Source organism: Camponotus floridanus, unplaced genomic scaffold (genome assembly GCF_003227725.1).
Source record: "Camponotus floridanus strain SB8 unplaced genomic scaffold, Cflo_v7.5 scaffold31, whole genome shotgun sequence".
In the NCBI taxonomy this organism is placed as follows: Eukaryota; Metazoa; Arthropoda; class Insecta; order Hymenoptera; family Formicidae; genus Camponotus; species Camponotus floridanus.
The window spans coordinates 1,405,854-1,420,117 of NW_020229448.1; the positions used below are offsets into that span (position 1 = coordinate 1,405,854).

Sequence of the window (14,264 nt, forward strand, 5' to 3'; positions counted from 1 at the left end):
ATCGGAATACCGATACCATCCGTATGTGTGTGTATGCGTGTGCGCGCTGGAATCCTTGATCGCGAACACCCTTTAATGCCGCCTCGACCTCCCGCCAACCGAACATCTTCTAATGCGCGTAACGGTATCTCTGAGGTGCTGCCTCCGAGTTTCTCGCTAAATCTAGCGTGGTAGTTTGTTGGCACACGTTTCTTCTCTTTCTACGAGTACGATATATTATTCGGTGATATATTTAGCGCAACGCATTATTCGATTCTTACGTGTTTCACGTTTAAAGCGCAGACAGATATCATACTTGTAAGAAGATGATTCATTGATTTATCAAAAGTTTATTTTTAAGATTGTATTTTAAGAGAATGAAGCTTCCAATCGTATGATCCCGATGCAATTAGTCGCAAATAAATATCGAATATTGAAACAAAATGCGAATGAAATCTAATAATTAAATCGTTCTTTTAGCGTTGTTATACGCTTGTAATTTTCAGCATCATTAAAAATCCGTGATATATGTATAATAACGCGTTAAAATGTAAATTCATTGTACAATGGTTTAGCAATCCAGACAGGTTTAATGCCCGAGAACTTCCGCCAGGCGGAATAAATCATGCGACAGCAATATCGAATTCATATAACAAATTCGATTACGGTATAATATGGAGTTGAAAAAATATTGTCATCCTGCTTTTTTATACAGGATGGATTATATTTTATGTAATAGACTACATCTCGTGATATCTCTCATGAATATGCATCGATATTAGTTTAAATCGCCTTGCAATTAATCGCCTCTTTTCTTTTGCGAGCCATCTCGTTCGAAATTATATGTTATATATAATGATAGTTATTAGCGTATCCGCTTTTCGCGCCCATCTTTTGTAATTGCATGTGTGGGTATGGGGGGGTATATTATGAAAGTAGTCGGTTATCTCACATTAACATCTTATTCGTATAATGTAAAAGATAATAATATAAATTCCGCTATTATATCAAAGATGATTCTAAAGTGAATCGAAATGTTCATGTAACGTTATTTTAATTTTTGTTTATACTAAAGAGTATGGGGGGCGTATTATGAAAGTAGTCGGTTATCTCACATTAACATCTTATTCGTATAATGTAAAAGAGATAATAATATAAATTCCGCTGTTATATCAAGGATGATCCTAAAGTGAATCGAAATGTTCATGTAACGTTATTTTAATTTTTGTTTATTTAAAGAGATTATGACGTAAATTCGCATCTGGCACTTATTTGTCCGTTACGTTTGTTTGTTTATATTGAAAGATGATAGCTACGCGTTAGTGCATAAAATAATAATTGATTTTAATGATGTATTATGGCTATTGTTAATTGTTTATTATCAATTGGCTATCATTACATTACATTTCACTAACTCTTCATCGTTACTTTTACGTTGATTTTTATTTTAATTTGTTTTTGCATTTGAAATTTAATTGTTCTACCTGGAAGCGCAAATGTTAAGGGCCAACGATAAACGCACTACATGTTACGTAGTGCAAGGTCAAGAGCTCGTAACTTTTTAATGTAACGCTACTGCTGTACGTGGCATCAGTTTATCACGTGCTTAGTTTACGACTGTTTTACGAGGCGCGAACGACCGACACGAGCTACGAGTTCCATAACCGTCAAATCCAAGTGCCATTTATGGCTGAATCTTTAGGGATACAGCTGCCTACAACACGACGCCGTTTATTTGAAGCGGTCGTTTTATCTACATCAGCCCGAGAGACATAGATCTCTCGACACACTTTTTCGTTATTTTCCATGTACTTTTTTATACTTTAAAGAAAGATGGTTAACACCAAATATTTTACTATTATTTTTTATTTGATTAATAGTATTTATTTAACATTGTTATTTTGAAAAAAATGCCAATCTCATTACACTCTTTACCTTTTAAACACTATAAACTGATTCTCTCTCTTTTTTTTAAATAATTGGATAATTTGGTTTCATTTCTCAGAAAGAGAGACATAAGAATGAAAGAATAACATAAGAGACATAATGTGTTTCTTCCGGGATAAGAGCGCCTGACATAAAATATAGTTGGCGCCTGAACCATTTTCGACAGATTGGAGCATAATAGTAGATAAGGGACCGCGAGACAAAGAAACTTCTATCTAGAGGCCATTTTGCTAACTAGAGGCCATCGTAGCTATATGACGTCACTTCCATATCCAACCATGGCGTCACATGACGCTCCACCCTGTTTTCAATCACCTTGGACCCGAACCCACCCAGCTGTCAGACACGCTCCACCCCGTTTTTTCCTCTTCTTCCGTGCTATCACCATCGCCATCTGCCGGTAATATTATGCACTTCTTAGACCTTTAAATAGTTAGTTGGTCTGTGATCTTTCCGATTGATGTCACCACCAAACGAAGCCCAAATATTAATCAAAATTAATTTCGTATCGCATTCGTGGAAGGAAGAAGCAACGAATGACGTAAAGTATTGTCTCTCCCTTTTTTCTTTCGTTATTCTAATTTAAAGATATTAATATATTTGAGAGATTAGCCATCAGCGCACGCTCGAATTAAAGAAACGCATTCCGCGTAGACGAATAGGAACGTCGCCCGCATCAATGGGATCGAGATACTTGCACTTGAGAGGAGAATACATAAAGGGGAATTTAGTTCAAATCCTGCGAGAGGTCGAATTTACAGGCGAGGGACGTAGGGGGAACGGGGAGAGGGCGGGGGAGATGGGGGCAGCGAGCGCGTGGAATCGCTATCGGCGGCCATTCATCAATCCGTGGAATCAATACGCTGGAATTAATGAAAGCGCCGCGCGAACAGCAAGCTAGCGGCCGGAATGTTAATCGCGATCGTCCCGCGTCCGACCCGTTCTCGTGTACAGCAAACTCCCAAGGGCCTCACCTCTCACCCCTGCCTTCGCACCCTTCGCTCTTCGCACCCGCTACGCCAACCCGTTGCACATTTGAGCCCGCTCCTAACTCCGTGTCTAGCGCCACCCACACTGTATACCACCCGCGTGCGATACCCGTATGTATATCCACGTGTATATTTTTGTGTTTTTATCCTTTCGCCGTGTAACCAATTTTTCCCCAATTGTTCTAAAAGATGAATATAGTTTAAATGGGTCATTTTTTTTCGTTAATCGAAAACTTTAAATCCTACATTGCTTTTTATATATGATGAAGTTTATACCAATAACATGCAGTTTTTTAAAGATTCTTCTTAATTACAAGTTTTGTTTTAATTTTATTTGTACATTACAAACTAAGAGAAACTATTAAAATTAGAAAGATTAATAAAATTATTAGTATAAAAAATTGAGAAAATTAATAGTTTCCATTCGAAAAAGATGTGCAACTTTAATACGTCAAATACAGTCGGTAGAGAAGATTTCGATCCAGAATCGGCAAATCGACTTGTTCTCTTTGAAGGGAAAGCTCTTCCAGCTTCAGTCGATAAGAAATCAATTGATATGGATCATGATTTAATTTGTTGCATATGTATATGTCTATGTTCAAAGAAATAGAGTTGTAGATTATTTATTGTTATATTCATTAGTTAATTACATAATTTTAATATTATTAATTTACTACAGTCCCTGCTAACAAGAGAAATATAATTTTATATTCAACTCAATCGTATATTTATATTTATCATTTTCTTAACAATTTTTCGTTTTACAATTTAAGATTAATCCCATTTCATGTAATCTGTAAATAAGAATTTTCAACGATTTGTTTGAGACATATAATTCCGAAATAATTTACAGTATAAATAATAATATATGAAATGCAAAATATTTTTAATTAAAAATTGCCTTTCATAAATACATTTCATGTATATGAAATGTATTTAAAAATATTTTGCTATGTATGTAAAAATATTTTGCCATTAATATATTTTCTAATATATTTTCTGCTAAGAAATATATTTTCAACATTTGAATCGTTTTATAATCAAATTAAATAAGAATATTTAAGAAAAATTGAAATCGATTGTGTCGATTGTATATCGATCTCTCTCTTTATCTATTTATTAAATATGTCTGTTGCACTTATTAGTTAGTTAATACTGAACATATTGTGAGTTAAATATGAGTAATTTGCGTCCATCCTACTAATTTCACACGACGCGTACATCGGTAACTTCACAAAGCTTCCGAAAAAGAGATTGATGCGAGGGGAAGATTTCGGTGGGAAGTGGCCATGCTGCCTAATGGATGGAAATTTTTCCAAATTTAACGATCGCTTAGCCCGCCCACACAGAACACTGCAATAAGTTTGGCGTCTGTGCGATGGCCGTCACCGTGACGAGCACATGTGTAACTCGCCTTCTGTCATTCAGAGAGCTAAACTCTGCTTTCAGTTCATTCAGTTCGCTTGACAAGGATCATGCAAAGTGAGCTTTTGCGTCCGTGATGCTATATGTTTAGATATCGTGGAATCTCCAAAATATCGCTGTAATGTCATTATTTTTGTCTGATTTTTCTAACGATAATAGTCCACATTTTAATATTAGAATAAAGATTTATATCTAATGTAAAAATAAAAGTTTTCTTTAAAATTATTGTTAATAATATATTGTATAATTTATTATATGCAATACTTATCTTATTATTTAATATTTCATCTATATTCTTTTTATTGTGGATAATAGTATGGGTATAATTTCGATATAATTGTTAATTTGAAATAAAATACTTTACATATATGATATGCGTATACATAGCGTGTTTAATGTAATTTTATAATATTGTAATATAATGTGGCTCTTTCTTTGTGTTACAGGTGCGGCGTAACTTCGATTGTAGGGTGGACAGAGGAACGAAACGGGTCTGGAGTGGCTTGGCGCTTTGAACGAAGGTGTCACACCAGGGTAGACGAAGGACTTTGATTACATCTTCCGCCACCATCTCGTATACGCGGTATACTCTCCCCTCTCTTCGCTAATTAAAGGTTCTGTAGTGCTCCAGTTTATAATTTTATCAGTAGTGAGCTCAGTGTGATAAAAAGTCAAATGATGTACACATGTGATCCACGATAATGATAATTTGATATATATATATGTATATATATGTATATATACATATACATATATATATGTACGTGTGCTTGTGCTGTCTAAGAATGCGTGAGATGAGAAGAATTGAGTGAGAAAAAAAAAGTAAAAAATTCGCGAAGAAAAATGCAATTTCGAAGTGATAAGTCTGTATCTATATAAAGACGTGTGTGTTAGTGTGTCCGCACGCAAGAGTACAAAACAAAATAAATATACGAAGAGGAAAAGAGAGAGAGAGAGAGAGAGAGAAGAAAAATCATATAAATCAACCGAGGATAACCAAAGGAAAGCCCGTCAGCAACGTAGAGAAGTGACATTAGCAGGTGAGACAGGTGGGACAGTAGCATGAGTTCGTACTTCGCGAATTCGTACATCCCGGACCTGCGAAATGGCGGGGTGGAACACCCGCATCAGCATCAGCAGCACTACGGTGCGGCCGTACAGGTACCTCAGCAAACACAGTCGGTTCAGCAGCAGTCCCAGCAAGCCGGTGATCCCTGCGACCCGAGTTTGTTACGTCAAGGAGTATCCGCCCACCATTATGGAACCACTACGGGAGGTCAGCAGGACATGCCTTATCCGAGGTTTCCCCCGTACAATCGGATCGACATGCGGAACGCGGCCTATTATCAGCATCAACAGGAACACGGAAGTATGGACGGCATGGCTGGTTACAGGTCGACGTCTCCGAACCCTAGTATGGGGGGTCACATGGGACACACGCCAACTCCCAACGGACATCCGTCCACCCCCATCGTCTACGCCAGTTGCAAACTTCAGGCGGCTGCTGTCGATCATCAGGGCAGCGTTCTCGACGGACCGGACAGTCCGCCACTCGTCGAATCTCAGATGCATCACCAAATGCACAGTCAACATCCGCATATGCAGACGCAACAGTCGCAACATGCGCAGCAGCAGCCGCAGCATCAGCATTTACAAGCGCAACAACAACATATGATGTATCAACAGCAGCAGTCTCAAACCACGTCGCAACAGGGACAAAGCGCGATGCATCCTCAACAACAGCAGCAAACTCAACAGCATCAAGGTGTCGTCGCGTCGTCGCTCAGTCAACAACAACAAGGCGCGCCTCAGAGTGCGGCAAGTTCGAACTTGCCAAGCCCACTGTACCCTTGGATGAGGAGTCAATTTGGTAAGTGTAATATTTTCATCAAATACGTACAATGACACGATAGCATTTTTTTACATTATTAAATTTGCACCGGAATTTATTCAAATATTAATTCTTATTCTCAAAATTATATACACAATATATAGCTTCGAATATAGAATATATCAAAATTAAAAAAAAAATGTTTTTATGCGGCATCTGCCTTTGCTAAACAAAATACATAACGCAGCTTTCAAAAGTAGAATAAAGGTTTCACTCGGTGCGTGACCAAAGGAGGTCTTATAAAGAGCTAAGAGTTCTCAGGTAGCGGGTGGTCGACTTTTGAATTTATGCAACACCGCACAAAACTAGACCAAATTCGTACGGCAACCGGTTCAGAATTGGCACAATGTCTCTAGATATATCGCGAGCTATTATTTATTGCGCTGGCTTTTTAGCTTGTCTGCTGGTTTCCGCTCGTTCATCAGGTCACAATAAGCATTACCTTTTTTTCTTTATGCGTTGTCATTGTCACTTGAAATCGCAAAAGTCTATGTATATCAGTTTTTATTCGTAACATAATTCATTTTTATTTATCTCATTGATTTATTTTATGTGGAACAGAAAAGTGTAACTTATAAAAATTATTTATAAAAATTTCCTAAATATAAAATTAGCAGTGTCTCTTATATAATTTATAAGAAATAGGACTCGGTCAATAGTTTAAATTTTATTATTTTCGAAAAATAATTTATAAATGCAATCTTACATAAAAAAATTAATCACTCTTAAAAATATAATTATATTTAAAATCATTTCTCAAAGTATCCATTCGATACGTTATTTTTTTGTCGCCACGATGCACGGTATATTATTACGTAGCAAAGTTAAAATATTTTTTTTATTTAAAAATTGTTTTAAAATTATTATATTATCTGTCTTTCATTTCGTCAATATATAAAAATTTATACAATTAAATAATACATTAGCTTTGATTTTTAATACAAATTGCTCATAATATGTTTTTGAAGATAGTTTAATAAATCTTGCGTTCTTTCATGGTATTTTTATGGTACTCAACACTTTTAGGATCATTTGTAATAATAATGATGAAGTGACAATAGCATTACACCGCCACTTAAGTAAAAGATGTCAAATGTAGACAGTTGTGGACAAGTTGTAGAATCCTGCTGATTCTTCATGTTCATCTCTCGTTTCCTGATTGATGGTTTTCGAGTTTCAAAAAGCGACGTCTCTATTACCTAATCTTGCAAGGTTGTTTCCACCTGAAAAAAAGCTATGGTGAACTATTCTTACCTTTTTGTTTTTCTCACTGTTTAGTTGCTCGTGGTTTCTCGTAGAAGCAGTTTCTTTCCGTATATTATATATTCTTCGAATATAAATTAAGCACAAATCAAGCATTTATAATTAATTTTTATCATGATTAAGTGTAATTATATTTTTAAGAGTGATTATAGATTTTTAATGTGATTAATTTTTCTATATGTGATTGCATTTACGAATTATGTTTTTAAAAAAAGTGAGAAGGTGATTATAAAGGTATGTGTATAACACGATCAGATATTTAAACTGACTCGTATTCTTGTTTTAAAAAATTACGATAAATAATTTTCCGTTCTACATATATTTTTAGAGCGTATATCGCAAAATTGATTTAAATAAAATATTATTTGTATTATTTATTTGATAAAAATTGAATAATATTAATTATAAAACAATATTATAAATTAATTATTACTTTACCTTTTGAAAATTATAATTGTTAATTTTTATTTGTTCAAAATCTTTTCTATTCAATCTTTTTCATTCACAAGTATGTATTTTCATTCACAAGTACGTATTTTCATTCACAAACATTTTCTTCCGTCAATGATTGCTCGTACCATCTTTCGGTTTAGTTCAGAAGCTGGTCCCAAGTATCTCGTGGATAGGCCGATAAGCAGTACGGTTATGACGATGCCATGGCTCGTAGTTTACTATCAGTTAAACGAAGAAAACGGTCCGAGTCCCTGAATATGCTCACAGATGTCGGCACGTTTAAGAATGCTTCATGCCTGATTCTCTCATTGTTATAATATTAATTTTGCGATTTCAAAATTTTCCTACATGCTTCTAAAATTTCCCATTTATTTCCTGTTTTATTGTTATTTTAAAATTCTGACATAGAATTAATATTTCAAAAGTATTGCGTATCATGAGAGACAACAGATTAATATTAATATTTTTTATATATTTAATCAATTTTACACGTTTTCTTTATCATAAAATCTGAGCTAAACATGTAGCTGTAATTAGATATTCATGAATTATGCATAATTCATGCTTTATTTTATAGACGCAAGTATCTTTGGCACATTTATTTAGAAAAATTAGCTACATTTTTGGCATCCTTTATGAAATGCGTTACACAAGCTGAGAAATTGTGGTATAGATAGTAAATTATATTACAAAATAAAATGACGAATGTGAGTCTATACATAAATTCTTGCTCAATGCCAAAGATCTCAAAACGCTGCTGCGAATATATATTGCACAATAGGAATCCTTTCCTTTTGTTTTATTTTTGTATCACAATTTTGTTAAAATTATTTCATAAGGGAAAATTTTAATATAACGCAGTTTAGTGATTTTTTAATGTTTTTATTTAATAGAAAGACAATTGTACATAAATATTACTTACGATATCTACTTTAATTCTTATAAAAAATTTCCTGTCAATTTTCTGATTCTTCAAGTATTTTTATTCAAAATTCGAAATAGAAAGAATATTTTAAAGATTCTTTTATGCAATGTTATAAAGTTTTTTTTTATTGTATATATTTTTTAATGCTTTTCATGGGACAAGGAAAAACACAGAGCTAAAAAAAATTTTCGTAAGATAATATTTTTCACTTGCATACCATTTTTATTTTTTATCATTAAAAATGATAATAAAAGCATATGCATTATATACGTATTTTTTGAATACTTTGTTAAGTCATTAAATATATAAACAGAAAGATAGATATACATTTATAATACATTTTAAACACACATAATGTCATTTGTCGACTGTTTACAATGTAAGAGCAAAATTATCAAGGAAAATTTTTCAAAAAATTTCTTGGATCTTAATAAAATTCTCTGATTCCTTCAGGTACAAAAGGAATCTCTGAAAATTCCAGGTTTCCAAGGAGTTCAAAAATCTATTACTATAAATTAATTATTATAAATTTTTAAGATTCGAAAATATTGATATATGCATATTCTTTTCATCCTTGATAACGCAAAACGTTGCAACGTTAAGATTCCAAGTGTTGATCCAAGAAAAAGAAATCGACCATCGATACCGGCGATGCTTTTAATGCATGAGATAATTGCAATCCTCTGTGCGAAGAGATTTATGACATCCCCGTTCTTTCTCTTCTCCCTTCGTGTATTCTCAATCGGCAAATAAGCATGTCGTGACACAGTTATATACGTGTAAAGCTTCCGTTACTGCTCTCTCGTATACCGAGACAAAGTTTAGAACGTGTACATTGCAAATAAATTGGCGCAACACGAAACATATGTTATTGACAAAAGATAATAACAGAATCTAATTAAATGAACAGCTTTGTTTTTCTAATGTCATAAAACATCTCTTGTTTCTTCTTGATACGTATTTATTAATAATAAAAGAAATATTGTAATTAATAATGAATTTATATCAAATAGGATTTATTAATATCAAGTCGCGTGTAAAAATATTTTATATACACGTATGTAAATTGAAAACCACGTCAGAAAATTTCTTAAAGCGTGATTAAAAACAAATAATATTTAATGCAAATTTAATCGAGTGTATATAAAGTTTGTAGTCGTGTGGGAAACGAATTAGAAGATCCAGATAGAGCACGTCGGAGAAAAAGGCAATCTGAATATGAAATGCATTTTATTATAATCTAACTAGCCGTTCCCGAGATTGGTGGCCATAATGATGGCGGCTTCGTGAGATATTCGAAAAGCGATGGAGTTCAAAAGGGGCAGGAAAGGAGGAGCTAAAAAAAGTAGAAGACAAGGGAACACGTGTGTGTATATGTATGTGATTACGTACGTACAAGTATACGCATGTGTTTGTACGAGACGGAGAGGAGCAGGAGGAGGAGGTGGAAGGGACGGATGATGATGATGAATGAATCCACAGAAATCCTGGGACCGTTTGCTTTTGGAGCTCCGCCATGGAGGCAATTGTGAACGATATGGAGGTCGTGGTTTAATTTTCTATTCGATGTCTGGCTAAAATTCAAGCATCCGGGGCATAAAATTATCTCTATTTTATCGATTTAATTTATTCATTCATTTAATAATTATAATTCTTTTTTGTCCGAAGCAAAATTTTTCTCTATCTCGATTCGAGCTTGAGTTTTACAGGACGGCCATACTGTTCTTATCTAGAGAAGCAGGTGCGAGAAAAAGTAAATTTTAATGTTTCCGAGTGATACCCTAAGGAAGTAAGGATGCATATGTCGCGGCCAGCCATTCTCGCTGCTCATTATCTCGACCTTCTACCTCGGGGCTCTTTCAGACTCCGTCTTCTTGTCCGACTGTCTGCTCGTCTGTCTGGAAGACAAAAAAAAAGCAAAGAAGGAAAACCGCCTATCAGATACTCTGGTTTCGCTTCTTGGGGATTTCTAAATTTCTTCTATGAATGTTAGAGAAAAGGAAAGCTTGACGATTTTCTTCTCCGACTTTTGCGAATTTAATCTTAATTCGGGATATTCTAATTGTGTTAAGTTTACGTCAATGTTAGGATTATATTAATTATATCAATAAATATCTGTCTACCTAAATGTGATAAAATTGAAAAACGTTTAGATTTATTGCGAATACTTGCAGTTCTCTATTATTTTTCTCTTATTATTATCTTGTATTAATTTAGAAATTATTTGAAATATATTCTCCCTCTCTTTCTCTCTTTTTAAAAATTACATTTGATTTTTAAATACTTGAAAACAGAATTTTTGAGTAGCGAATGAAAAGCTTAAAACAGCAAAGTAACGAAAGAGATTTTAAATGCCGACTTTGCGTTGCGCATCTCTTCAAGCATTTACCCGAGAAAATATTTAGACGAGATCTGTGAAGGATCTCTCGCGCAATTAATATGGATGTCTGTCAACGGCGTAAATATAATCCAAGGCTCATACCGCGAGGCGAAATGATAAAATTAATGGCTACATCTGGGGTATCTAATCGAAGAGCGTTTCAAGGTCTGGTCTCTTACGGTGCCCACGTAAAGCTTAGCTTAATTGGGCAGCGAGTGGTGGCCGCACCTTATTAGCGGGTTACAACATCCGGCTAGCTGTTAATCTGAAAAGTCCTGCGTGTATCCTGCGGCGGGCCTGAAAGACCAGTCTTGGCAAGGGTGGGAGGGAAGGGGGGGAGGGCAGGGGAAGTGGAGATGCGGAGCAACTAGCCTATAATAAGCCGCACGGTTGTGTACGTTCTGTTCTGTTTCGTTCCTTCATGCTGCGCCAGTGAAGGCAGACCCATAAATCTCCCGGGCATACTCCAGGGGACATTTGATCCTTGCGTAACCCAACGCCGTTAATTTATTGCCCCGCGTTTAAAGTCACCTCCGTCCGCGAAAGCCGTGGCAGCGCTGGTTACGCCGGTCCGCCGCAAACTTAGGTCATCGGTACGATTTTCTTATTATCGGGGATACCCCCTTCCCCCTTCCCCTTGTGCGCGATACCCCAGTCGGATCGAATTTACATCGTTGCGACAGCCGACATTGTTCCGAGGAAAAAAATTGTTATCGAATTAATAAAAACAGAATCTGTTTCCGTTTTTTATAAAATGCTATCGAATGCGTCGAAGATTAAAATTCATGTGAAGATAATGCAGATGTATTTTTTTGGGCGAGTTTCGATCCCGCGATGTGCATCATCAGCGTAAACCTTTCTAGAGCGTTTAATCATGCGTGCGTTCCATTTCGCGCGTACACAATCACATCCGTGCACGCATAACGGAAACAGGAAGCATCGCTGTTATCTCTTTAATTAACTCGGCAAGTCTCAGCGTCGAGAAATCTTTCGCTCGCGCAATATCGACGCCTAATTCTTCTAGTCGGGTACGCCTAATCGAGATTTAAGTTTTTCAAATCGATCGGCTTGGAAGCTCCCTATAGGTTTCAGTTCATAAATAATACAGACTCGTCTCTCGATGCAACGTTTAATAATTCATTTCTTTACTCTGCAACATCTAGTGGCATGAAAGGATTTATGGGCGAAGTGACCTTTCGAAACAAACCTGATTATTACGCCGCATCGACTCAGGATTATCTTTATTTGAAATGGTGGTCGTGGAGAGACGCGTGTGTGTTTCAGAGAAATTAATTTTTTAAATAAAAATATGTTTTGTTTCGCAAGTTCTTTGTCAACAATTAAAAATAGTCATTTATATGATTGCTCATATTTTTAAAATTTTATTACTATTTGGAACAATGTGGGTTCAATAAAATATGTAGATGTTTTAAAATTCTTTAAATCTAAACTTTAAAAATATTTTTCACAACTATTCGACTTTCAAACACTTTCTTCAAAAAGAAAATTCAAGTTATGAGGTACATTTTTATTTCTTTACAGCCTGGGAAATGATAGAAGATATTATAAATAAATCTACATATATAAATAATTAATAAATAGACTGGAATTTTCCCTGGATGTATATCATTTGAACGTGCACCATGTATTTCTCCGACGCTTTGATTTAGCTTTAGATCTAGAACATGATCTTCATTAACGGCGTGACGAATGAATATTAATATGACGCAGCTTTCATAGAACAGTCGACAGCGTACACTTGACAGTTAACAGTGATAATATTTTACTCATATAATATACACGATTCCGTAAAAAGCGTTTATGCGAGAAACGCAACACTTATCATCGTCCATATTTATATAACACATTGCGCGATACACACATGCCCGCACATATGCCTATGTAATCGCTTTTTTAATAATATTTATTATATTTTTCTGAATTTTTCGGAATAGTAAATGACTACTTTCTTAAAATAGCGGAGCCAAGAAAGTTGCCTAAATCGTTAAAGCTTATAAGAGAGCGCTAGAGATTGGTATGTTGTTAATTTGAGAGCGTAGCCCAAGGGAGAGAATAAGAGGGCATGCTCTCCCCAACTTTCTCTATATATCCTCTCTCTTCTTTCTTCCCCTCTCTTTTTCCAACGCGCGCTTTTTTCCTCTTCCTCCCTATCCTTTCTTCTTCGTCTAGTCGAACGTTTCAGGAACCTACGCGATCTCTCCATCTCTCTCCGGAGCAGAACCGCCATCCATCTTCATCGGCCGACAGCGCGACGGGCGGCGTTTGCCTCGAATGCTCGCCAAGGAGAGTTTTCTTCTTCTTCTTCTTCTTCTTCTTCTTCTTCACCTCTCCCCTCCTTACTTTCAAGTTCTCATCCTTACGCCGCCTCTCTTCCTTTTTTCCTCCTCCATTCTGAAACATTCTTGTTTTGCTCTCTCCCTCTCGCACTCGCACGCCAGGCTAACCCTTTGCGGTTTATATCTTGTAAAGTTGTGAGACTTCTCACACAGGCTCAACTCACTCTGTCTCTTTACTACCTCTCTCTCCGTCTTTACCACCTCTTTCTCTCTCTCTCTCTCGCTCCCTCGCTCTCTTGGCAACCATAATTAATATTCTTGTTCGGGATTCGTGTACCGCACCGACCGCAGATCATATCGCGGATATCGTTAAGGTATCTATCATATGCGGAACTGCACTTAGGATCGCAAGATTTTTCTTTTCAGTCGCGCGGAGATATTTTCGTTTCGCTCAAGGTTTTACAAAACTCCTTAAGCCGACGCGCAGATTGCGGTATTTATTAAATATGCCGGTTGCCTGTAGCTTAAAAATTCAATGGAAAAATATCCATACGTACTTTGCTAGTTGCATTTCGTTATCTATGCGAGTTCAATGTCATCTTCGTCAAAAGATGTATATCTTTTAATATTTCATATTTATCAATATTCGATTCGAAATTTATCTCGTACAATATTTCGATAGGATTCGCCAAACCCCACATTTTTTTGATAAAAT

The 14,264-nt window shown here is 35.6% G+C and overlaps 1 protein-coding gene across 8 annotated transcripts in view; it reads left to right on the plus strand.

The window, feature by feature from the left end:
* The window catches only part of LOC105252407 (homeotic protein antennapedia), a 99,823-nt gene that overhangs the window by 84,357 nt on the left and 1,202 nt on the right, over nt 1–14,264 (plus strand). For all 8 annotated transcript variants that reach the window (XM_020027873.2, XM_020027874.2, XM_025410374.1 and 5 more), the window contains one exon: nt 4,787–6,210. In XM_020027873.2, coding sequence (XP_019883432.1) covers nt 5,403–6,210 — 808 coding nt within the window. In that variant the 5' untranslated portion in view covers nt 4,787–5,402. The remainder of the gene's footprint in view (nt 1–4,786; nt 6,211–14,264) is intronic.